This window comes from Dysidea avara, chromosome 10 (genome assembly GCF_963678975.1).
Source record: "Dysidea avara chromosome 10, odDysAvar1.4, whole genome shotgun sequence".
Lineage (NCBI taxonomy): Eukaryota > Metazoa > Porifera > Demospongiae > Dictyoceratida > Dysideidae > Dysidea > Dysidea avara.
Window position 1 is genome coordinate 13,066,288 of NC_089281.1, and position 24,763 is coordinate 13,091,050.

The 24,763-nt window shown below is 38.6% G+C and overlaps 5 protein-coding genes across 5 annotated transcripts; 3 read left to right on the forward strand and 2 right to left on the reverse strand.

Annotated features, from left to right (window-relative positions):
• Positions 1-329: 329 nt before the first annotated feature.
• LOC136237204 (zinc finger FYVE domain-containing protein 1-like) lies at positions 330-4,561 on the reverse strand. Its single transcript, XM_066027525.1, has 8 exons — positions 3,984-4,561; positions 3,205-3,939; positions 3,058-3,155; positions 2,890-3,004; positions 2,733-2,830; positions 1,250-1,367; positions 1,031-1,201; positions 330-985 (listed from the first exon to the last, which is right to left on the reverse strand). The coding sequence occupies exons 1-8, from the start codon at positions 4,467-4,469 to the stop codon at positions 437-439; spliced, it is 2,370 nt and encodes a 789-aa protein (XP_065883597.1). The 5' UTR covers positions 4,470-4,561; the 3' UTR covers positions 330-436.
• LOC136237205 (RNA polymerase-associated protein RTF1 homolog) lies at positions 4,493-10,210 on the forward strand. The gene is made up of 16 exons (XM_066027526.1): positions 4,493-4,674; positions 4,748-4,840; positions 4,891-5,165; positions 5,226-5,591; positions 6,228-6,314; positions 6,358-6,448; positions 6,499-6,581; positions 6,628-6,715; positions 6,767-6,874; positions 6,924-7,001; positions 7,051-7,172; positions 7,571-7,628; positions 7,678-7,752; positions 7,960-8,034; positions 9,742-9,862; positions 9,928-10,210. Exons 1-16 carry the CDS (start codon positions 4,606-4,608, stop codon positions 10,032-10,034), a joined length of 1,896 nt encoding a protein of 631 aa, XP_065883598.1. The 5' UTR covers positions 4,493-4,605; the 3' UTR covers positions 10,035-10,210.
• Positions 8,041-9,523, forward strand: LOC136237206 (uncharacterized). The gene has a single exon (XM_066027527.1). The coding sequence runs from the start codon at positions 8,054-8,056 to the stop codon at positions 9,449-9,451; it is 1,398 nt and encodes a 465-aa protein (XP_065883599.1). The 5' UTR covers positions 8,041-8,053; the 3' UTR covers positions 9,452-9,523.
• On the reverse strand, positions 10,071-15,367 carry LOC136237208 (RNA polymerase II-associated factor 1 homolog). Its single transcript, XM_066027529.1, has 15 exons — positions 15,223-15,367; positions 15,111-15,167; positions 14,963-15,055; positions 14,794-14,918; positions 13,760-13,829; positions 13,598-13,699; positions 13,503-13,551; positions 13,089-13,145; positions 12,973-13,041; positions 12,472-12,572; positions 12,302-12,418; positions 12,186-12,252; positions 12,072-12,133; positions 10,418-10,514; positions 10,071-10,359 (listed from the first exon to the last, which is right to left on the reverse strand). The coding sequence occupies exons 1-15, from the start codon at positions 15,258-15,260 to the stop codon at positions 10,198-10,200; spliced, it is 1,266 nt and encodes a 421-aa protein (XP_065883601.1). The 5' UTR covers positions 15,261-15,367; the 3' UTR covers positions 10,071-10,197.
• On the forward strand, positions 15,312-23,761 carry LOC136237207 (uncharacterized). Its single transcript, XM_066027528.1, has 18 exons — positions 15,312-15,481; positions 15,669-15,739; positions 15,790-15,897; positions 17,998-18,066; positions 18,557-18,656; positions 19,091-19,213; positions 19,258-19,352; positions 19,405-19,433; positions 19,492-19,558; positions 19,615-19,640; positions 20,480-20,539; positions 20,588-20,645; positions 21,515-21,620; positions 21,671-21,709; positions 21,757-21,828; positions 23,323-23,379; positions 23,435-23,550; positions 23,593-23,761. Exons 1-18 carry the CDS (start codon positions 15,415-15,417, stop codon positions 23,719-23,721), a joined length of 1,392 nt encoding a protein of 463 aa, XP_065883600.1. The 5' UTR covers positions 15,312-15,414; the 3' UTR covers positions 23,722-23,761.
• Positions 23,762-24,763: the final 1,002 nt, after the last annotated feature.

The following is a 24,763-nucleotide window of genomic DNA, read 5'->3' on the forward strand; positions in this document are numbered from 1 at the left end:
GCTAGTAGACCTAAACTTCTTCCAAATTAACTTCTAAGGCTTCATGTACAAACTTGTCTTTTAGAGTCAAGTACACTGGTATATAAACCCTATACCCATACGTACATGCTAACGTGACAGATCTGGGATGGAAGATGCTTACATACAATATGACTTTTTCTAATTGGCTAATTAGCCATCACATGCCTGAACACACATGGGGAGTAAAATAGGTTGAAGTTAAAACGCTCCCCTCCCCCTCCAAGTTATCGAGAGTAGCATTAATCTTACATAACAATGTGTGGAACTATTCTGGTATCCATTTGTCGACGAAGATGCTAATCTGAAAGTTGGTTACACAATAATTCATGTTTGCACATACATAAGTTAAAATATGCCACATTAAAAATATGTCAATTGCCAATTATGTAATTATTAATAGCAATACACTGTCATTTCAAGAGCTCTTTGTGCTTCGTGAAGTTAACTTCTTATAGCAACTGTCACACACACGCACAGGACTGTCCCAGCCTCGTAGTGGAACACATGCTTTACGTGATGAACAACTATCACAGAAACCTTGACCACAAGATCGACAATGATGTTTTACAGAAATTGATTTGAATTCATCATTGCACTTGTGACAGTGAGTGATCTGATAGTCAGGTACCCAATAGCTTGGCCTAGTGGCATCAGTGATGGCACCCTTAGAATATGTAATCGCTGAATTTACTGCTAATGCAAGCGCTTCACCCACATATCTAGTTGACACTTTGTCGCTGCTATCAGTAGGAGTAGCTCCTTGTGATTTCTGTTTTGCTTCATCTGATTTGCTGGTATAGTGGGCATGGCACTTGTTACATACTCTTACTGGAGTCAAGCCCCACCCCCTCCATGGAACTGGTATTGAGTGTGGACTGCAGCTATCACAGAATCCTTTACCACATGCCCTGCAGTGGTGCTTAAAATCATCAGGACCAAATGGATTCCCACAATCTCTACAAGACTAGACACACTGTCACACATACCATCTGAAAACAGTGCAAGTTACCATGATCTTTGAGTTGGGAGTCCAGTAAGATGGGGCAATTTGATCAGTCACCCATCCAGAGACTGCCTTCGATGGCACACTGGTGACATTTCCTATAGCTGACATAACTGCTCCCATGCCTTCTAGCAACCGCCTGCTACTGTGAGTGCCATCATTGCTGCGGCTGACATCCTATAAAAGACGGTAGAAGTTGGTGTATGATATTGTGTAAGGACATACCCCTGGCCACAAGTGAATGATTTTGCTGTGGGTTATCTTGCCCTCATGGTCCAGATTGCCATACCAGTGTTGTCGGCTGCGATATATCACACCACACGTTGGACACTCTATCACATACCTGCAGTGGTGACCAAATGAGATGTATTGTGTGTGCATGCGTGTGCGTGTGTACACAACACTGATATATGCACTAGTATCATTATAGTGCAAACACTAAACATTGATCAGTAACCGTCTACAGTGGAGTCTCTCTATCACGACATAGTTTGAGATCAGCTAAATTTATAGGAAGCTTTTTTTCCAGAGGCCTGTAGGAACCTCAAAAACAGTCCTTCTAGAGAAAGGCTTCATTGTACAGTATATGGCATAGAGACTTAAAATGATTAACCACTACATAATCCATATGCAAAACTATCAACAGGAAAGCAGTGCTAGATATGTCAGCCTGTCAGCCACTGACATTTAAAATCCATTTTGATCAGATGTGCTATTTCAATGGGAAGATGTTACAGTTGAAGTTGATTTAACCAAACACTAGCAGTGACTGCACTACATTGTACATTCTGTTGGTGGCTAAAGTAAGTATATGTTTTATTAGAGTATTGGCCAGACAACTATACATTAGCAGGAGCTTATGAGCCACCAGTCACCACCTTTTGTGGCTAACGTCAATGAATGAGCTTTATTTAATCAGACAAATTCCACTCGGAAGATTATATAAATTTTCTTCTTAGTGGTAACACATTATTTTTAATTATCTACTTTTTCAATTAGACATAATGCTGCTCCAAAGTTTACTGTTCACTGCTTACATCTTGCCTAAACACATTGAATAAGCAAAACTCTTACCTGTGTTGCCATACGGAACTAAGAGTAGTTCTATTGGTTTCTGCCATATTGGCTCACAAGGTAGCTAACTACCAATTCCAAAACTACTAAGAATGAGATACTCAAGTCACAGGTGGAATGAGACATTAAGAACCTGACACCTGAACAGTATGTTACCACACAGTCATTGTTTCACATTATTTCATGAACTAATGCAATACAACTCACAGCCATTAAACAGCATCAGTGCTGTTACAGAGCTCTAAGATAAAATTCTTAAAGCAAACTTATCTCACTTACTCACACTCTCAGAAAAAAAAGAATAGCTACTTCAGACTGACCCTTATAGTTATAGCAGAACCTTCCCTCTTTATTAGTCACAATAATGATTCTTGCAAAAATTGATTGTTTTTACCAAGATTGGCACAAAGCCCTGATCTGCTAATAAACACTGACCAATATATTTAATTAAAAGTTAATAAATAAAACATCTGATGTTTTACCAAAGTACTTTACTTTCTCTAAGACAAATGTAGTATTGTTCATAACAGTGAGAGTTGGTTGTAAAATGCAGTATACAGTGACAGATATGTTAAAAGCATGAATTCATAATATTAATGAACTTTTGTTAAAAGAGACCTACTAACGTACTTACCCGGACCAAGCAAATTTCAGCATCCCAGTCCACGATGAGTCTTCAGATGAATACGACTTTGGTATCACCTCATTCTCCTCACCATTTCCGTAACAAAACTGTGCAGCAGTAACAAGCATGCAGTAAGATTGTGCAAGTCTAGTCCCACCCCTCTTACATTGCATAGCAGAACTTGGTTGCCTAGTTGATGTAGAAACTTGCAGGGACTGCCTGGAGGTGGAATGTGATGCAATCCATCTCTTTCATGGTTCATACTCTTTGAGCATCTCACTCTATTTGAAGAACATTATTGCATCTTTTCCACATAGCAACACATTGTACCTACCCACAAGCTCTGCACTCAACCCTACAACTAAAGTACTCATCAGGAAAAGTGTTTACAACCACCTTATCTATTTCACCAGTGAATTTCTGATTTAGAGCCTACAAGAAGCACAAATTTATAAGTATACTGCAGGCTAATTATACTCACGCTAAGGCTGTCGTATATTATTCCAGGTGGCCTGCATGTTCGTACAGAATTGTTGGCTAGCAAGTTAGCAATACATTTTTGAAAGGGTTCAAAGTCTGTTGGTGGAGACATGGTCTTGACACCAACATATTCTATTGATGAAAACGCTTGGGGTACTTTGTTACATTCTGAAAAACGTATCATCAGCTGTTTTTCAGCACCCATAGCATCATTATCACCTTCAGCAGATGTTCCCAATGGATAAGTATTCTGTGTCTCATGGAAAACCACCACAGTGGGTCCAAGCATTTGTATAGGAACGTCAGAGTTGCTATATCGGTGGGATAAATCCTTGAGCTCTGGTGTGAAGTATTTGAGATAAGCTTCTGAAGCATCTCCAATAAAATTAAACATGTCATTGTGAAGGCGTTCAGCTCTTGTCCGATACACAATTACATCTGAAATGGCTAAAATCTTCATCAGCAATCTGTTTCGCTGATGCTCATCATTAGTGACTCCTAGAAGACCCTCAGTATCCACAATGACACTTTCATAATGCTGGCAATAGGCTGCCCATACTCCAACCGTGCAAGAGGTTTGTGAAGGCGATGTATGAAACACTTCTTTACCAGAGAAAAATGCCTGGTTCATTGTAAACGACTTTCCATCACCAGTGTTTCCAAATATAGATACCACCTTGACACTGCTATCTAAACTACAACCCAACTTAGCAACAAACTCTTCCTTACTGTTAACCTAATATATTAATAAATAAAACACGTGCAACAAATACAACGTACCATTATTTCTTCTTTGTCATTGACTAATAGAAAGCTACTGGATACAGCTTCTTCATTGTCAAATTCATTTTCTTTTTGTTCATGGTTGTCTAATTCACTTTCTTTTTGGTTATGCTCTTCCACCAAAGTTGTTTCTTGTAGCTCTTTCTTGTCTGCCAACGTTTCTTCTTTAGGTACTAAGTCAAGTTTAACTCTTGCGTGGCTGCTTCTTTTCTTCCCCTGATGAAGTAGTTTATCACACTCATTGCACAGTTTTATTCCACAGTCGTCACATTTAACGATTGCTGACTTGCTACATTCTCTTTCGCAGAGAGGTTGGGAGTAAATCTCCGCCCTCTTATGCGAAGCTAGCTTTCCCGTGTGAAGTAACCCATCGCAAGCACGACACTGCATAGTCCCGCATTCTGCACATTTGATAGTTGCATGATCATCCTGGCACGCCACATTCTCTTCACAAACTCTAGAAATATCTAAAGAGGCGGCCATAGTTACTCGTAGCACAACCTCGCTAACCTGGTCTTGTTGCTGTGCTTCTAATATGTTCGGGCACTACGTTGTGTTGAAGTTTTGCGAAGTTGTAGCAGATTTTTAGTCTCGCGCTGATTAGTTTTGTGGTATAGTCATGTCTAAGGGTAAGAAGAGACCAGTAGTGATATCTGATAGTGATGATTCAGACGAAAACTTGGACGAGGTAAGCGCGCATTAAATAGAAACGGTTTATCTGTTTGGGGGTACACGCACGGTCACGTGTGCATCATAAACAGGAGCTGCTCAAGCTAGTAGCCACGCCATCCAAAAAGGCAAAACCAGAACAGCACGTTTCCAGTGGGTCTGATTCGTCAGACAGTGATGATGATGTAGGTGACCAAGCAGTAATAGTGTAGTAGATATATTGTACACTGTGTAGTGGCAGGCAAATGGCAAGCCAAAGGCTAAAGCTAAGAAGCGAAAGTCTGCACCTGCCCGAGTTCCAGTGAAGAGGATGCCGAGAGAGGAATCACTTAGTAGTTCACCAGAACCATTTGTGCCAGGATTAGAAGAGGGAGAATTGAGTGAACCAAATGAGCAACAACAACAATCACTGTTTATGTCACCATCTGCGTCTGACAGCGATTCTGAACCATTAGAATTTGACGACGGTCTTGATGAGGACATGCTGGGTGATGCTGAGGATCGGAAAAGGTTAGTGGAATGGCTTGACTGAAGATTTAAACAGTAGAAGGAAGTTTTTGTTATCCTTAGGTTAGCTGAGATGACAGAAGCTGAGAGAGAACAAGAGCTGTATATGAGAGTTGAGAAGCGGGAGGCTATGAAGACCAGACTGGAAATCAAACGCAAACTGGAGCAAGCTAAAAGGAAGGAACAACGTCAAGACAAGCTACATTCATCACGTGCGCTGCGACCGAAGGATAAGAGAAAAAGTGAAGACAAGACAAAGTCAAGAGCTATTGATGAATTAAAGGCAAAAAGACAAGCAAGAAAGACCACAGAACAATCTACATCACGAGTACAAGAACGCTACAATGCAGCAGAAGTTTATTCCTTAGATGAGAGCAGTGAGTCATCCGACCACAATGCAGCTCAGTCAGATGATGACCAAGAAACTGGGTAGGTGTTAATTGTACAAAACTAGCAGGTAACACAGTAAATGTTGTGTAGCCAGTTACCATTTGTCTTAATTTAAAAGTTTTTGACCTTATATGTAAGTGAGATTGACACACAATGTAGCTGGTGCAAACTTTTGTTGGTAGGAAGTTTTAATGAGTTGCTAGGGGTGATAAAATTAAAAACAATAAAAAACTTGTCAAACTGTTCACATGGCTGGATGGCTGATACAGAACATTTGTTCCAGCTCAGTATCTGGGAGAGTAGGAATGTAATGGTCAGTCCATTAAATTCTTCTGTTCCTGTAATTTTGGCAGGTCCCAGGTGCCAAACATATCCCTTGTAACTTTTATCACAAATGTGCTAAATTGCAGGAAGTATCATGGCACCATCAGTAACAAGTTTTACAAGTAGTAGTCGGGTGTATTGCTTAAGACTTTCTCTCAGTACATACACACAGCTTATAATGGCGTTTTGAGTTTGTGCATCTTAATCAAGAGTTGCACTGCCAATTAGTTACTCTCCCCTTTTCTGTTTCAACTTTGCAATCACTTGTTACAGAAATGCAATCATTACTTTCTCTTCCACTATGGTAGTATTGTACTTACTGTATGTACAGTATATCAATTGCCATCACAGGGAACACAGAGAGGTGAAAGCAGTCACATACGTATCAGGTGTAGAGGAGCTTACAAAAGTCAAATTATCAAGATATCGTCTAGAAAAGTCAGTTTCACCATGATGATTGTATTGTAGTTGATCATCACAGATGGATACACATGCCATTCTTTGAGGATGTCATCAAGGGTTGTTTTGTCCGTGTTGGTATCGGCAACCATGATGGGAGACCTGTGTATAGGGTAACCATGGCAATGTGTTTGTTGATTGCTAATCATGTGATTCGTATCAGATTGCAGAAGTGGTCGGTGTGCAAGAAACAAATAAAGTTTATGGTCTGGGTAACACAAAAACCAACAAAGGGTTAAAATTGAGGTACATATTCTTTATGTTCTATTTAATATTTCACGTACTGTCGTAGGCATGCACTACAGGAACGTTTGTTCAGAATAGAGTATGTTTCCAATAGCAACTTCACAACTATAGAATTTGACCGATGGAAAAAGGAAGTGGGTATAGATATATAATGTGACGCGTCAAGTGTGCTTATCTTACAATAGATGGAGAAGGTTGAAATGCCATTACCAACCAAAGATGCTCTAGAAAAGAAAATTAAAGATATAGATAAAGGAAAAACATATGAGTTTAGTGATGAACAAATAGACCAGGTAATAGAATATTAATCCCATTATCATTGTTTTAGTCAGTCTCATACAGATTGTTCAAGAAAAAGAAAAGTTTCGGAAGACTCCAAGGAATTATGCCATGACTAAAAACAAGCTGCTCCGAGATTTAGTATGGACACTGGTCATGGTGTAGTCGTCATGGTAACATTGTGTTGTAGGCTCTTGCTGAACAAGAAGGTCAGGACAACAAAAAGGAGAAACTTAAACGACAACTAGATCACTTGGAGGAGAGAGCAGAAGAATTGGACAAGCAGAGAATGAAAGGATTAACCGCCATAAGGTGAACTAATCTGTTTTTGTGGATGTCACTGTATTGATGCCATAGAGAAAATAATTATGAGTATATACCAGTAGATCAGATATTCCAGTCAAAAACGGCACAGCTGCCCTATTGCCCCAAATGACACACTCTAAAAATGTTTGATACTGTTAGTATACAATGTGTATGGCTATATCACACACTTAGTGAGTAGAGTAGCAAGGATGTCATTAACCTTCTAGTGTAACTTAGTCACTATATAATTAGGTCAACTGTGGCAATGTAATAATCTGCCCATTTGTGTACGCACGTAGTGACCTGCCAGGAGAGTTTTGGCCCAGTTGTGACCACGGTTTCACTGTGATTATGTACAAACAACATGCTGTACATTTGCTGCTGTCTAACTTATATTATTACAGTTACATCAATGAAAGAAATAGACAGAACAATCTCATTAGAGCCGAGGAGGCCTTAAAAGTGAATAATAGTCAATGATTTGTTGCTAGTATGCTACGATACAATCTAGGAAGAGTTTGCAAACAAGAAAGAAGCGGATGATCCGTTTACAAGAAGAAAGTGTATGCCAACACTTGTCCATTTGGTACCAGTTGCTATAGCAGTGGAACCTGTTAATTCAGACCCTTGAGGGTACTGTACACTTAGTTAAGGCCTCAATGTATCACTCAGCACGAAAATCTTTTTAGTCAGGATGTGTACTTTTGATTGGTAGGCCCCAAAGTGTCCATCCATATTACAATACAGGTTCCACTGTCTGTTAAGTCTTTGTTTAAGTGCTCAATTCTTTTAGTCCAAGGATAAATCAGTGGAGGGAATACCTACAGTTGCAGCTGAGCAGTCATCGTCTTCACTGGGAGATGAAAAGGTGAGTGGTATTTGTCACAATGAGAGGTGAAAATTTTGTAACCTTGACAACCGTTAATGTGTTAAAATTATACTTTCACCTACAACAAATGGCTTTGTTTGTTCTACAAGACATCCTGGCCCCGATTAGGGACAGTTTTAAGGAGACAACAGTTTTACGGCGAGCTGTTGAAGCAGGGAAAGTGGACCAGGTCACTTATTTACTACATAAAGGATGTGAAGTCAATGGAAGGTCTGGAGCACGTGGCATAACCCCACTCATTGCAACATGTTTTATTAAAGACCAGCCTAGGAGGGTTAAAATATTCAAACTACTACTAGACTACAAGGCAGACTGTTCTATAGGTGATACAAAAAACAGAAATGTCGTGTTCTATGCCTTAGCCCACCAACTAACAGATGTGCTGGAGATTTTGTTGTGCAATGTTGACTACAACTTGAATGGCTGCGATATCTATGGTAACACTGCCCTACATGTAGCTGCCATGGTGACTGATTTGAATATTGTCAAGATGTTTATCAAGATTGTACAGAAGTATCAATTAAGTTTAAGTCCTCAAAACTGTATAGGGTTGACGCCTTTGTTAATGGCATTATTGGCTAGTAATTTGTCTGTCGCTCTCACACTCCATGTTGCCGGAGCTTGTCCAAAGTTGAGCAGCCAAGAGATACGCAGACTGACTAATCTTTTGATGCAAATGAATAATGGTGGTGACCAGTTGGAAAGCATAGACTCACTATTTTCTGTTATTTCAACGACAGACAGTAGTTCACATGTGGAACCAGTCACCCCTGCAATAAAAGTACAATACATTACTAATACAGGATCACTAGTAAGTGTTAATTCTCAGTCAAGCAGAGAGACCCCTCCGTCCGAAGATGAAAGGAGATTAAGTGAATGGCCTGCCCTTCCGTTTCTCCTACCTCAAGGCACCCGTGTGTCCACGCAGTCATACAAGAGTAAAGATTATGTCAAGGTTACGTCAGAAATTCTGATGATGTCACAGCTGTTGCGTCAGACTTGTCCGTCGCTTCAACTGTCCCTAGGGATTTTCCCTATAGGATGTCCTCCATCCCCTTCATACACAAAGTTGCCATTGCTTAAGAACATGTGCCAGGCTGTTAGCTATGATGGGTTAGCTGAGCTTGTGTCCACCCAGCGTACAAGATCTTATTGTCCGCCATCTCGACTAGGATCTGTGGACCAATCATGGCTGCAGTGTGTGTCCTCTTATAATATTGTAAAGAAGGATTATGTTGATCAGATTACAGCTGCGCCCTCTCACAATCAACTCACTGATAATACTGCTCCCTTGCTGAAGAGAGAGAGTAGTAGCAGCCGATTGGGCTCACGTGCATCACTTCAAAGTGGCGGGAAAATGAGAAAGAGATTAAGTGTGACTAATTATAACTATTGAACACTGAATTGTTGGCAACATGAAGCATTGTGTATTGTATGTACTTGGAACAAAAACTGAACATTGTGATATCATTCTTGCTAGCACGGCTTTGTCCAGTATGGCCTAATAATTGTTGAGGGACAATGCTCTGTAGATTTAGTGAAATTGCAAAAAATAGCAACAATTGTGTTCCTTTATAGCACAGTAGTAATGTTGTTTGTTTGTCACTAACTTTGTGACTTGTAGGTGTGCATGCAAAATCACAAGCCTGTTTCTGATTGATAGAATGTTTTGTTCATATTTTTTAGGTAGAGCAACCACCCACATCTTTACAGCCCAAATTGTCTGTTTCATCAAACACCGATCAAGATGACTTATTCTCTGCACATGATTTTGACATTCACATTGACCTACCAACCAACTCTAACGGTAATTCTAGTTATAGAGTACTTCTAATTAAGGTTCACCAGTAACTCATATGGATTGCACTACAGGTGCAGTCAGCATGGCTACTCCAAAGTTATCAAGAGCGCCGAAAGACGACACATCAAGACGTTCACTAAACCTGTCTGACTACAAAAAGAGAAAAGGCTTAATATAGTGTCACCTCCATTATCATGGTATACATAGCCAGCAGTTGCATACACAAAAAAAAATAATTTTTTAAAAAATTGTATAAACTACCAATATTTATATGTGTAGTTATACTGCGTATGTATGTAGGTACGTATATGTTACATCATTGTGAATTGTGCTTATTGTTATCAGTCATTGTCACTGCTATTGTTCGCGTTGTCATCGCTTTGTGTAGTTTGTGAGTCACTTTGTTCATCATCGTCTTCACCTCCAAAGATCTCTCTTTCTTCATCAGCCATTTCTCCTTCTTCCTCGATCACCGGTGGCTCCAGTTGTGTCAACCGACTCTCCTGAGTTTGGTATACATCATGACAACAAATCGGTTATCTGTAATAATACTTCCCTCACCTGTGCAAATGTTTCATCTTCTGTTAAGTCACGATGTTTGACTAGTAATGCTGTCTGTAGGGAATTAGCCCTAGCTCTTCTTTTACTTAGTCTTACTCTAATAACCAGAAAGAAGTACACAACAATAATATAATAATTGCACACAAAATTGAGGGGCCCACACTAGGGACCCGCCGATTATGCTGGCATAATAATGAGCATAATAGGTGCCTGAAACCATTGAGCATAATGCTAGCATAATAGGCAGAACACTTGTACATTACCATAAATTCTTGCTTATCAAAATACATATCACAGAAAAAGATTGATATATTCTAATAGAAAAGTCAGAAAATAAGACAGCTGACTGTTCTATTAGAGTATATCGATCTTTTCTGTAACATGCATTTTGACAAGCAAGAATTTAGAGTCTATGCTTCAGTAACTTACTGTTTTCCCATAAAGTGCAAATTTACTAGAAAACATGAGCACTGAGGTATAAATATTGAGCATAATAGGCAAAATTTTGAGCAGTGCAGCATAGCATAATAGGTAAAATAATGAGCATAATCGGCGGGTCCCTAGCCCGCACACATATGTGACCGGATTTGCGAAAAGGAGTCTTCCACACACATCCAATTCTCTAGACTTGGGAGACCATAACATAATGTTCAGTTAATATATAAACCTGAAATTTTCCTCCATCCATTAAGCTATGTCAGTACTCACTACTGACCAAATTTCAAGTCAATATCTTTTTCCAATCTTAAGTTATCAATCATCAAAGTTGGTACATTGGATGTGTGTGGAAGACCCCTTTTCGCAAATCCAGTCACATATATGCATACAAATTTACTGGAACAGACAGCTATGCCAGACCTTGGGATCGTGTGCCCCAGTGAAGCCCTGGGTTTGCCTATTTTCTCCCTCAAATAACTCCATAGCTACATTTTTGGTCACAAGTATATAATAGTAAATACTGTATAGCGGGTTATTTTTGAAACAAAATTTCACACAAGGAGCAAAATCTGAATTTCGAAGGATTTTAATTTTGAAGAGTGTTTATTTCGAAGTCTGGATGGATTTCAAATAAACAGAAATTCGTATCAAATTATGAAGATGCGTGAATGTTTGCCAAAAACTGACTTACTGATAGAATAACCCCCATCCCTGTGCACTGGAGAGAAGACTGAGGGAGTTTCGAGTGAAATAAATTCACTGGCTCGCATGCTCGATCGTAGCTAGCATAGATTCTAGAGCACTGAGCAGACGGCATCAATTCCCATTCTGGATCACCTGTTTTCTGGTTATTGGCACAGTAATGATACAGTTTACCCATTATCATCAGTAATACTGAGCTAAGACTCGAGGAATACACAAGCGAATCACCGAAAGTCGGATCGTTGCTTTCACTTGTGGGAATTTATTTTTGAAGAACAACCGGACGTGGGAATTTATTGTCAAAGAGAAGGGCCTCTTCAAAATATCCGAAAATAAAAACCTTTCGAAAATTACCAGCTATACGGTAGTTTTTGTATTATTTAATTTTATTTTGAATCCTGCACAATAATAGTGTATTTCAAACACATTCCTTATTAGGACCACCTGTATTAGTTGCTTTGGTCTCCCCAACAGACTTAATTTTAAATCATAATCAGTTACTATGCATTTGTACCTTGTTTCAATTTCATTGTAGAACACACCATGGTCTGGTTGTACAACTAGAAAGTATGTTTCCTGTGGAAATGAAAATGTAAGAACGTATACACATGCACAAACAAGAGCACACCTCATATCCTTTACTGGCTTTATTCTTAACATTCCAATTATACTCTCGAGCCATTTTGTACTCATAGCTGTAACAGTAATGTGATTACACACCATATTGCAATATTACACTCTTACGTTTCATCTTCTTGATATGACAATCCAGTCTGGTCATCTTGATGTCGCTTGGTAAGCGTCTCTTTGGTTGGCAGAAAGTAGGCTACAAACTGTTCATTATTTTCATCCATCATACCACTAAAATTACCAATGTATAAGTCACACTGTGTCTGAAAACTGAACCGACCTACCGTATCATGGCTTGAGACATTTCAGATTGCTGAAGTGACTCTGTCCCACTCACTGCGGGATCAGAGTCAAATATCACTTGAGCAAATGGAAACTTCCACAGCTAAAAGAGGAGACAAAATGGATAGACAAAACCAGACATGTTTAAAGTGCTGCGTAAAATTACTACTTTAGTTGCATGCTATGCACGGTGGTTCATCCACATGAGCTTCAATAGTTACACTAGGGTTTACAAGTTTCATGTACAGTATGTCTTGCGATGGTACGCTTATCGTGCCCATCATGCCTCAGCCCTTTGCATGCCAAATGACGCATTTCCTTGCTTAAACTCAGAACACTATGAAAGAAACATTTGTGTAGCACTAAAATTATGTCTGTATTACATGTATTCCTGGTGCAAATTAGCCTTCCTAGCTAAGCTTCTCTAATATACTCATGCAATATGTTACATTTTAAAATTATTACGGAACAAAGAGGCACTCGTGAAATTATCTAATACATACCTCAAAGTCAGGAAATACAGGTAGTACTTCTTTAGCAACCACACCAGGTTTACTGTAGTGCTTAGTGATCTGAAGGATATACAATATTTCATGGTCAAGGTATGGGGTACACTTACAGGTTGTTTGGCTGCCTCAAATGTTTGTTCAATTGCAGTGATTTGACTGGCTCTATCCTGTAGTAAGATCATGTGTCGATAAACACAAAATCTATAGTAAGAATATGCTTTTGTAGTCCCAAATATCCTTCTATCTATTATAAAACAGGCAAACTGGTAAAATATTTACAAACCTCATTACTTAAATGCACACACTTCGCTAGCATATTGTCACTGCTACAATCAATATGTGTACATATCTGCACTGCTTCTTTTATGAAAATAAACTAAATTTCCTGCTCCTTAACTGACTACACAAGTTGCAGTATGTACATTAGACAAAGGAGCACAATGAAAACCTTCAACATCATACGTAACTAATGTGCCACAGCAGTAACAGAATACCCTCACACTACCCATTATTACTACACTGACCTTGTAAATGTCAGTGTCTTGTAGTCTCTTCTTAACACTGTACCCAACCCTGTTTGTGGATGATGATAAGAGGTTAACATTATCACAAGACAGACTTTGTTTCTACTCCTTCTCCAGTTGTGTGAGATCTATTGTACTCCGTCGATATGTACTCTGTTCTTCGTAGCCATGAAACACTCTTGGCATGTTGTCGAGCTCTAATAGTGTTTATGCAAAGTGTTATGCTACCACTGCCGCTTGCTGATATCACTACTTACCTTTTAGATTCTGGGGCCACAGCCACTTCCTCCTCAAGCAGTTTCTCATCTGTTTCATGAAGTGTTTGACCTACAATTGACACATAGTGACTAGTACACCTGGCTAGTTTAGTACACCTGGCTAGTTTAGTACACCTGGCTAGTTTAGTACACCTGGCTAGTTTAGTACACCTGGCTAGTTTAGTACACCTGGCTAGTTTAGTACACCTGGCTAGTTTAGTACACCTGGCTAGTTTAGTACACCTGGCTAGTTTAGTACACCTGGCTAGTTTAGTACACCTGGCTAGTTTAGTACACCTGGCTAGTTTAGTACACCTGGCTAGTTTAGTACACCTGGCTAGTTTAGTACACCTGGCTAGTTTAGTACACCTGGCTAGTTTAGTACACCTGGCTAGTTTAGTACACCTGGCTAGTTTAGTACACCTGGCTAGTTTAGTACACCTGGCTAGTTTAGTACACCTGGCTAGTTTAGTACACCTGGCTAGTTTAGTACACCTGGCTAGTTTAGTACACCTGGCTAGTTTAGTACACCTGGCTAGTTTAGTACACCTGGCTAGTTTAGTACACCTGGCTAGTTTAGTACACCTGGCTAGTTTAGTACGCCTGGCTAGTTTAGTACACCTGGCTAGTTTAGTACACCTGGCTAGTTTAGTACGCCTGGCTAGTTTAGTACGCCTGGCTAGTTTAGTACACCTGGCTAGTTTAGGCTAGCTAGTTTGACTATTGACAGTAGCATAATATACAAGTGCATGAAGCTATATTTAACACATAATTAACTATTAGATAACTGTTTAAATTTCTACATGTACATCACATACAGAGTTCCAGCCAGTATTGTAAGTGACCCTGACATCTTGCACAATTGAGTGTTGTGCATAGTCTAATTTAGACCAAGAAAGATACATTCTGTTTGTATTTAAGTATCACTATTACAGATTCTACCACCATTTATTTAATGCAAATTTCCTGAATAAAGGTTTTCTAGAATTATACCACCCAGCTTTAGTGTGTATTATACGTAAATATATTCCTACCACTCGCATGATCCACAGGATATGTCTCTGGTAAGATAAGATCAATGGGTACTCCAAGATCAACTTCAGTCAACAACTCATGTTTGTAGTTTCGTTCAAGTGATGTCGGGTTATACTGGACAAACCTGACAAACAGGTTTACATTACAACAAGTGCATACAGTTGGTACCTATTAGGATCAAATGGATAGGAAATGTATTTGGGATCAAAGGGAACATCAGGTAGGTTGTTTGTGTACTTCACTGTTACCAAAAGATCATTTCTAAAATGACAAATACCAATTCTCATGGTCATGATTATTATGATATGCAGCTTACTTAGAACCTGATGGCTTAGGGGCTGGTGCACTTCGTTTCGCCCCCGCAACACCCACACTGTAATTGAAATCATTTAATATACGCGTTCTAAACTTTTCATATAAGTCAATACCCTTTTCGCTGGCTGGAAGGTTGCGTCGTAGTAGGCATTGCACCAGATATTTTGCTTACAACAAGGCCTACAGACTAAATCTCCTAATTAATGCACAGTTTTAAATTATACGCACACCTGGCGCGTAAACGCAATAATACAAATATTAAGTTTCTCTGATTAATTTTGGTACTGCAGAAGTATTCTGATCAAATGGCTGATGAAGAAACTGCTGGACCTTGTAAATATGAAGAAGAGACTGCACAAGACACAATACCATGTATGTGGTGTACATGTAGTCTCGCGTGGCCAGACCCTTTCCGCGCAGCCGCTTATCGATTTGAAATTATAAGCGCCGCGCTTATAATTTCCAATCGATAAGCGGCTGTGCGGAAAGGGTCTGGCCACGCGAGACTAGTGTACATGTGCAATACTTCAACCAAACTTGTGTACATGTACATATGCAGCAAAGAAGGCTAGAAGAGATTTTGGGTCATTTCACTCTTCCAATGCAGATGAGCTAATCAGGTTATCAAAGGTATACTATATGGTGTACATTACATTTTGTAGTGTAGTGTTTTATACTAGGAGGATTATGATCCTCCAGTGATCCCCTTTAGTCTACCTTGTTATCAGTCAGGTGATCACGCTGACTTGTTTGGAGCAGCAATCAGGAAGTCACAGTTTTGCTTGAGTGTGAGTTGTGGTACAGTACAAAGGGATAAGCAAGTAATTGTGTGTAAAATGCTTTTACAATAACTACTGTATGGTACATAGCTCGGTTATACATAGGCAAAACCTATTTTGATTTCACATTTAAGCCTTCTGTTTAAAGATTAATATACTCTAATAGAGCAGTCATAGCTATACTCTAATAAAACAGTCAGGCATAGCAGTAAGAAAGCATGCATCCTATCATACAGTACGATAGTACTGTATAGTAGGGACGATGTATGTGTGGGTGTGGCCTACGATAAAATATCACCCAAAAACCTGCCTCAATTTTTCCTTACAACGACATGACAGTATTGGTTGATAAAATCAAGCCCAAAAGTGCCTTCAGATTGACCCAAAACAATTTTTGTAAAGTTGCTACAGAATTTAAAAAATAATATTTGACAGAATTTTCTACTGTCTGTCTGATATGTTCAGTCAAGCATAGCTAAAAACTGGGTAGAGCTACAGTCCTACTTTCTTCACAAAAATGTTTCAAATTCACTTAAGAAGAAACCTTTGGCATCGTACAATGCGTGCGCTATTGTGTTGCCTTTTATCCTTCTGTACCAGTGAAGGACCTTCATCGATAGTAGGGCTTCCATCCCATGGACATGTGTTGTAGATGTTGCAGTACTGAGTGAGTTGTCCAATACCATCAGAGACAAGTGTTTTGTTTTTAGCAAAATACTTGTGTTTCTGAACGTTTGCTGTGACCAAGGCACTGTTCATGTACAGATGCAGGCGTGTCGAGATCCAGACTTCTAAAAGGAGAAGTTCCACTCTTAATGGTGGACTCCCCAGCGATGTTTCACTGTTAAATCTTACCATTAGGCCTTTAGAAAGCCTTTAACGGTTGCTGTAATAGCTTTAGAAGATAGAGACAATAATTATTTTAGAGGCGCTTATCACAGAAAGATAGCGGTTTCAAGTGATATTTGAAGTATTATTGCTGTAAACAAAGGTATAAGTAAGTGTTTTGTCTTGTAATAAGTGTTTCTTTGTGATTTTTGTTTTATTGAGAAGAAAAAATAATTTGTCAGCAGTTAGACTGCCAAATGGGGGTTCCATGGAACCCTTTGAGCCCCCCCAGATCCGCCCCTGCACTAGCTGCTTCTCTTGTTTGCTTCATCATTATCCACACTAGTAGCATGCTTTCCTTCATGAGTTTCTTTGTGTTTCTTCCCATGATGTACATGTGTCATACAAACCACATTTAGCTATAGCTAAGTGCTACCATTACCATATAAACAAAGTTAGTAAGATAACTTGATGAACTTCTAAGTTTAGCAATAATAATTATGTGGTGTGTTATACATTTAGCTAATTGGCAAAGATTTGCTGACTACTTGCATTTACCCATATATAGTGCCGTCACTATATAGTGCTATAATTGTAAAACAATAAGAAGCAAATATGCTGTGATATTTGCTTCTTATTGTTTTACAGCAATTGGACATTACATACTACTCCAATCCAGCTTGTTTCAATACTTTGTATTGTGGTACTGTTGTCCCTACTCTAGTTTAAAATTCCTAATTTTTCTTATAATCATACAGTTAACTGCAGTATGTATGAGCAAATAAATATTTTCTACGGAGTGTGGCTTCATTCGAGATGTGACTAATTTCAAAGAGATATCTCCCGTAGACATTACAGCATAGCAAATTTCTTTTTCTAGTGAAGTTTTTCTATGATCTCCATAGTGAAAATGACTGCCTGCTTGCTCTCATACTTTTTTGAAAATCCTCTGATGATAAATTGTAAATCAATTTTAAACAGCAAGCTGAAGTCAGTATAGATTTTGCATTATTGTGCATACCACTTTCTGCAGTATTATTTGTTACTGTATAGGACATAGTATCCTGTTAGTATCCTGTTATGTGTCACCTGCAGTTCTGGAATACCTTTGTTTTGCAGTGTACACTACTCATATATATGTTAAAACATATACTTATATTGTCAGCAAAACTCCTGTACGTATAATTCTAATATCTGTTTTCTTTGAGGTAATTTATAGCTCAGATACAGGTTGGTGTCAATCATGGCAATTGCTGCTGACTTGTTAATGTATTTATTCAGGACAAGATCACATTTCTCAATCATGGAGCATTTGGGTGTACACTACGATCAGCAATGGATGTGGCACAAGTGAGTGACTATGATGGAAAAATAGGGTTGCTTTTTTTTTATTTGTGACATCATTTTTTGGTGAGATGGTAAAGTTCTAAAGGAAGAAGTCCAAGTTTTAGAAAGCCTACGTATAATGCTAAAAAAATCTACTATTAGAATGACGGCTGTACTGGAAAAAGACAAGCATTATTTTCAGTTACGAAAGCAGTATCTGTACCAAGCTGTGAATTAGGAAGGATGTAACCTCAAATCCCTGATCTGTCTGATAGTCTTTATTTTATACAAGATGAGTTGGAAGTGATAGTACATCTCAAAAGTGGTGTCTAAGAAATGGTACCACTTCTGAATTGATTTTTTATTTTTGAAAGCTGTACCTTTTCACAGCTTTACAGCTGTGGTGCCTGGCTTCTATACAGATAACTGCAAGTATGGTATACAATATGTACACAGTGATGTCCTGGACATTGTAAAGCAGTAATAACTATAGCAACGATATTTGTTGTTGCAGAAATGGAGGGAATACTGTGAGACAGAACCAGTCAGTTTTATTGACCGAGAGTTAATCCCTCACTTGGTGTATGTTAGCAGAAGATTAGCTGAGTTTGTAGGTAAACAAATTGTACAGTGTGTAGCTGGGAATTTTTGAAAGTAAAGGTGTTTGAATATAGGTAGCAGTAGAATTATTTTCCTGTGTAAGACCAATAGCAATGATTTTAGCCTTTGACCTGTGAACAGTTCCCCATTCATATTGTAGGCAAGCTTTGAAAGTGTTGTTTGCAGCATTATATGGTATCTGCTTATTTGAAACTTTTAAAACTTAGTTCGAAATTTTTGGGCAGGAAGACTTGCTGAAAATTTTGACTGTAGGAAATTTAGGAAATTTTGATTAGCTATGACAAAAATTTGGTAAAAGAAAGTTGTTGTCCAGCGAAATGTATTGATGGAAGATTTGTACTGTTGTTCACTTGCCAACTTTTCTATTACATGTATAGTATAATGTTGCTATGACAACTAGTGTATCATGAAAGTGTGTTCCCTTCAGATTGTGACCCGTGTGACTTAGTGCTGGTACCAAATGTCACGACAGCGATGAACTGCATTCTCCAGTCACTGGCTAGGACAATGACATCAGATGATGTAATCTTGTTCTTTAATGTGACTTATGGTGGGTGTAATGGTGTGTTCACATGATCCACACTCAAACTGAAGGTGCCACCAAGAAGATGCTACAGTATATTAAAGATTTAGTAGGAATACAATTAGATGAAGTAAAACTGAGCTTTCCAATTAGCTCTGCCCAGCAGGTGAGTGAGTGGATGGAAATGTAATGTGTCCCTTCATATCATTTTCTGTTAGATTCTTGAGATGTTTGCTGCTTGTTTGAAGTGAGTGCATGTATTATTCTCTGTACTACTATAATGTCATGTGATCTCATGTGATCAGGCCTAACACCAAGTTGGTCATAATTGATCATGTTTCCAGTAACTATGGAATAATTCTGCCTGTAAAGGTGTGTTATGTGGTATATTTCTTTTTTATGTGTTTCAAATATGCCTGCTTGTTTAGGAATTGGTTGAAATCTGCCATGAAAGGTAAATAAGGCTGTGCCAAATTAATTTTATGTTTCATGGATCTGGTGAGGTTTTTTGCTAAACTACAGGGTATCTAAAATAATCATGTGGTGCATTAAGATGAGTACTCAGATGATTGAAACTTCTGTACATTTTGCAACAAATTGTCATATTTATAGCAGGAAATATGAGTTAGAGCACTTCCAGTAGAGGAGGCTTATATTATAGCACCTTAGATTGAGATACTCTAATAGAGCAGTCATATACAGTGGAACCTCAGTTATCCAGACCACACTTATCCGGATTCTCAGTTAATGGAAATGACTGCTCTATTAGGGTAGTTGAAATACTGAAATTTTAAAAAATTTTCTTCATGTTATTTTAAGGTTATTTATACACAGTTTCAGAGATATGTACTTTTCAGACTTATGGGCCATCCCTGGTCCCAAGGGGTTCGGATAACTGAGGTTCCACTGTACTTGAATAAAACAGTCCACAAATAATCTGTGAAGCATAAGGACATTCTTGGCTGCGATGGGTCAGTGTTTTGGCAAAACCCCAAAAAATAGATTAATATCACGTGATCTCTTGAAATGTGGCTGTAGACTCTTATTTACTGTGCAAGCAGTTGAGGGAAATGGAGCTGCACCGCTTTGTTCAGAAATGCTTTAGCCATAAAGATTGAAATATTCTAATAGAACAGTCATGTATGTGCTCTAATAAACGCTCAGATACATCTATTACATTTTTTGTTCTTGCTGGGTCACTACTGCAGGGTAACAGTCCAGGAAACATAAGATTAATTAGGGTATGGCTAAGGTGTGGAGTAATGTGTAATAGTGTTATGTCATGTTATTCAGGGGTGTTCTGGTGTTGGTGGATGGTGCACATGCACTTGGAATCCTCCCCATTAGTATGAGGTGGGTGTGGCTCACATGTGCGCATTTACTCATGTGAGACATGTGCAGGAGTTTTGGTGCTGACTTCTACACCACTAACTGTCACAAGTGGTTTTGTGGTCCCAAGGTAATTCCCCTTATCAGGGACATATACCCAGAGGGGGTCTCTTTGGAGTTTACACACACTACTGAAACACTAAGAAATTCACGTTTCCAGAATGTGGAATCATGAAACAGAACACGTTTTAAACCTTTATATCTTAGTAGTTTCTCACACAATAACAACACTTGTAGCATTGTTCTAAATTATGATGTTGGTGAAAGATCGAGATACTCTAATGAAACAGTCAGGCAATATAGAACTATAAACTTCTCTAATATAACAGTCCCTTAGCTGTAGTAGAAACCCCTTTTCAAAATTCCTGCGTATGTTATGGTAGAGAACTTTATGTCATGGCAAATTCCATCTGGGTAATAAATATTATACTATGGAGTAGTTGATTGTTCTATTAGAGTGCTGTGAATTATGCAAGTCGCTTCAAATATATATGACTGGATTTTGGGAAATTGGATGTAATGTGTAACTCACTACATGCAGTTATGCTCCTGTTAAAATATTTGTTGTAACTCACACTGACCACTGTTAAGCTAACAATGCCTTATATTTGGTCATAAATATTTGAGTGATCTATAGTGGCATTATCCAATATAGGCACACTCCACACATCCAGTGGTCCCCTGAAGTTACACTGTAGTTTGTGGGTGTTGAGACTTTTAATAGATGCCATGTTTATCCTTCAATATTTTTATGAATGTGTAGTACATGGTAAATGACAAGGATTTTGGTCAGTAGCTAATTCCCATGTTTACATACGTAAAAAAACTGTACCAGATACTCTTCAGGAAGGACCCTTTTGAGCCCTCTATGGAATTCCAATAGTCAAGAGTGATTATTCAATTGGATGGTAACACTTTACATGTCTATCATTACTACAGGGTACAGCGCTGATGTACATATCTTGTCAACATCACCAAGCCATTAATCCATTGGTTGTATCTCATGGATTCCAGGCTGGCTTTAACTCCAAGTTTATTTGGACAGGTAGGTGGATTGGGCTTGTCCGTACTCTATTTCCATTGGTTAAAATTTAGGTCTTCAAGACTACTCCCCTTTCTTGGCACTGCACACTGGTAAGTGAACATGTGATCTCATGATTTGATGGTGATGTAATTGATAGTGTTGAACTTCTGGCAGCAGACTGGTGTGGATGAGATGAGGAGGTATATGTTCCAGTTAGTTAGAAGTGCTGGTGAGTTGTATGCGTACTGTACATGATGACCTCATACCACTATCATGTGTCGATCTACTGTCCTTTTGGTGCAGAATTTAAATATGTGGTTTGACAGACATTTACAAACTCGCCAATTTAAAATCTCACCATGTTTTATTTCTGCTTCTAATATTTAACCAATTAAAAATTACACACTTATCAGGCAGGAGGTCAAGCAAGGTGTCATATCAAGCTTGTCAAGTACTGGAAAGTGCACCCAAACAAAACTAGCTACTTGTATGGGACACACAGTCTGCACTAAATCAAAATAATAAGTTTCCACGGAACCAGTAATCCATGAACCAGTAATCCATGAACCAGTAATCCATGCACCAGTAATCCATGAACCAGTAATCCATGAACCAGTAATCCATGAACCAGTAATCCATGCACCCTGCAGTTAATCAAAGGAATACTAAAAATTATCTGTAGTTATGAGCCTGAGACTCACGCAGCAGAGATCTTGCATGAAAAGGTGCCCAATCATTGCTTCTTTTTATGGCTACTGCACTACAGATACGAATGATTCTCTCCAGTAGTAGGCTTTGAGATAGCCAAAAAGATAGGCTTCTATATGACTTTGTAAACAAGAAAACCACATAGCTAACAACTTGCCACCACATGTACCATCATAATATGTACGTACAATTTTTTGGGGAACGTAAACTTTGTGGTTTCTTGGTTCTGTGAAATTTTCATCCTTGAAGATTAGCAGGATTTGCTCAATGCTATGAATATATTATGAGTGCTCCTCTAAAAACAAAACCACAAAAATCATTCATCCGCAAAAATCACGTGACTTGAAAATTTGTATGTATACAATAACTCCATGTCTATAATATACTACCAAATTGAAACTCTTGCCAAATACAATTTATGACATTTTTGCTTGACAAATTTTTTTCTCATATAGTATTCTCTCAAGTAAAATGCTTCATGGTAGTTATATATGTTTAGGACATACTTGACATCATAAGTTGTTCTTTTTACCTTTACTGTATCATGGAGAAAGGGGGGACAAGTTAAGCATCATCACCATGTAGCCCGTGATATTCAACAAGTAATTTCTTGCAATGGACCACCATACAGCTTGTAAACAAGCCAATGTGTATAGTGTCATAGCTAGCCCTGAAGGATTGGTTGGGTACCCTTGGCAAGCTGCAGCAATCATGATGTACTAAGGGGTCTGGGGGCATGCCCCCCAGGTAAATTTTCGAAGTTAGACTCTCTAAAGTTGAAGATGAGAGCAATTTAAGCAGTTTATCATTCTACTATTATACTAATAATAAAATTATAGGTTTAACTGTTGTTGTTTTATTAGGGTGACTGCTCTATTAGAGTATTTCGATCTAGTGTGGCCAGTTTCTGGAAACTGAGTTGGTAGAGCACTGAAATTGATTGGTTGGGCCTGTGCCCTACCAGTACCCACCTTAGCTACGCCATGTATATCTCTGCCATGTTCTCTCCACACAGCTGCTCTGCTTCAGAAGAGTTGGGGCACTGATTTGCTAGCTGATGTCAGTTTATTTGGTAGGTAAATATTTCAAATGTACATGTTATTTTAGTGTCCACTGTGTTCATGTAGGTACCATGATACTGGTGCAGCTTCCTGCAGATATCTTGGGGGGAGGGGCTCCACAGATCACATACGATCATGCAGAACTGATACAGAACAGACTATTTCATGACCACCACATTGAGGTGGGTGCATGTAGTTGTTCCATACATTATGTATTCCTGCAGGTACCAATTAAAGCCCTTGAGGGAAAATTATATGTCAGGATTTCAGCACATGTGTACAACGAGCTTGACCAGTATTCATCGCTAGCAAGTGCCATTGTAGATATTAAAAGCAAACGAATTTTATTGTAATCAATAATTTGCTTTTTTGGTAAGAGTTATTTTTGATATACATGGTTCACAAACATTCAATAGTCTAGGGTTATTGCATGCGTGCGCCTAAACAGTCATGCAGATTCATGTGATGGTTCTGTCACACTACATAGGCCTATTCTCCGTTGTGCAAAGAATACTGCGGGTTGTTGGAAATGCATTAATTAATTATTGAAACTGGAGTTGCACTGATGCTTTCACTGTCAGTATGCATTATATATGTGAAAAGAAAACACTACTACATTCCTTATATAATTACATGGAGGGGGAGGGCATGTGGATGGTACAATAAATCTTGGTGACTTTACTCGGTATATTTCCTTCTATGCTGTTGATATGTGCAAATTTAGAGGATTTAATAAACATGATTGTCCTCATGCTCCAGCATCACACGTACAGAGGTGACAACAGTATATTATCACACCGTAGTGTGATATGATAGTGGATGTAGGGAATTGATTGTCACCAAGTCATAAAATGGTAAAGCACTGATACTTTATTTCTCATGTGTGAATGCTCTATTAGAGAGTTTTGTTCACCTAACTGTGACTGTTCTATTAGAGTGGTTGACTGCTCTTAGAGTAACTATTGACTTTAGACATCAATAGAATCCATCCCTTAGCAATGTAAACTGATCTGGATACCTTGATAATCAGGACACTATTGGTTGATCCTAAGGTGTCCTCAATACACAGATTTTACTGTAACCATGTAAGATTTCTGATACAACTGACAATTAATGCACAATGTACATGTATGGACTTGCAGGTAAAATTACAATATCCTCTATTAGAGCATTCATCCCATTGCACAATCCACAAGGGTAATCCTATTGTCTTACTTCTCTTGTTTTTTGTTGTTGTACGGTTGTATAGGATATGCTAATGTCTCAGTCAATTTGTTTTGCCTATTTCATAGTGTTATAGACTTTGTATTGACCAGCATTTGATTGCTATGTTACTTTCATATATCAACCCAAACATGATTGTACAGTAACTGTTCAATTAGAGTATTTTGTCCG

What these genes read in the sequence shown, in the direction of transcription:
- LOC136237204 (XM_066027525.1), bottom strand. Translation starts at nt 4,469, where the DNA reads ATGGCCGCCTCTTTAGATATTTCTAGAGTTTGTGAAGAGAATGTGGCG. An exon ending in CTGAAATTTGCTTGGTCCGG is followed by an intron (nt 1,368 to 2,732) that starts GTAAGTACGTTA and finishes TCACCACTGCAG; the next exon opens with GTATGTGATAGAGTGTCCAA. An exon ending in CTCCCAACTCAAAGATCATG is followed by an intron (nt 986 to 1,030) that starts GTAACTTGCACT and finishes CAGTGTGTCTAG; the next exon opens with TCTTGTAGAGATTGTGGGAA.
- LOC136237205 (XM_066027526.1), top strand. Translation starts at nt 4,606, where the DNA reads ATGTCTAAGGGTAAGAAGAGACCAGTAGTGATATCTGATAGTGATGAT. An exon ending in GTGATGAACAAATAGACCAG is followed by an intron (nt 6,875 to 6,923) that starts GTAATAGAATAT and finishes AGTCTCATACAG; the next exon opens with ATTGTTCAAGAAAAAGAAAA. An exon ending in CCTACCAACCAACTCTAACG is followed by an intron (nt 9,863 to 9,927) that starts GTAATTCTAGTT and finishes ATTGCACTACAG; the next exon opens with GTGCAGTCAGCATGGCTACT.
- LOC136237206 (XM_066027527.1), top strand. Translation starts at nt 8,054, where the DNA reads ATGAGAGGTGAAAATTTTGTAACCTTGACAACCGTTAATGTGTTAAAA.
- LOC136237208 (XM_066027529.1), bottom strand. Translation starts at nt 15,260, where the DNA reads ATGCCTACTACGACGCAACCTTCCAGCCAGCGAAAAGG. An exon ending in CTGTATTTCCTGACTTTGAG is followed by an intron (nt 12,573 to 12,972) that starts GTATGTATTAGA and finishes CTCCTCTTTTAG; the next exon opens with CTGTGGAAGTTTCCATTTGC. An exon ending in AAGCCAGTAAAGGATATGAG is followed by an intron (nt 12,134 to 12,185) that starts GTGTGCTCTTGT and finishes TCATTTCCACAG; the next exon opens with GAAACATACTTTCTAGTTGT.
- LOC136237207 (XM_066027528.1), top strand. Translation starts at nt 15,415, where the DNA reads ATGGCTGATGAAGAAACTGCTGGACCTTGTAAATATGAAGAAGAGACT. An exon ending in AAGATTAGCTGAGTTTGTAG is followed by an intron (nt 18,657 to 19,090) that starts GTAAACAAATTG and finishes TGTTCCCTTCAG; the next exon opens with ATTGTGACCCGTGTGACTTA. An exon ending in GTTCTTTAATGTGACTTATG is followed by an intron (nt 19,214 to 19,257) that starts GTGGGTGTAATG and finishes CTCAAACTGAAG; the next exon opens with GTGCCACCAAGAAGATGCTA.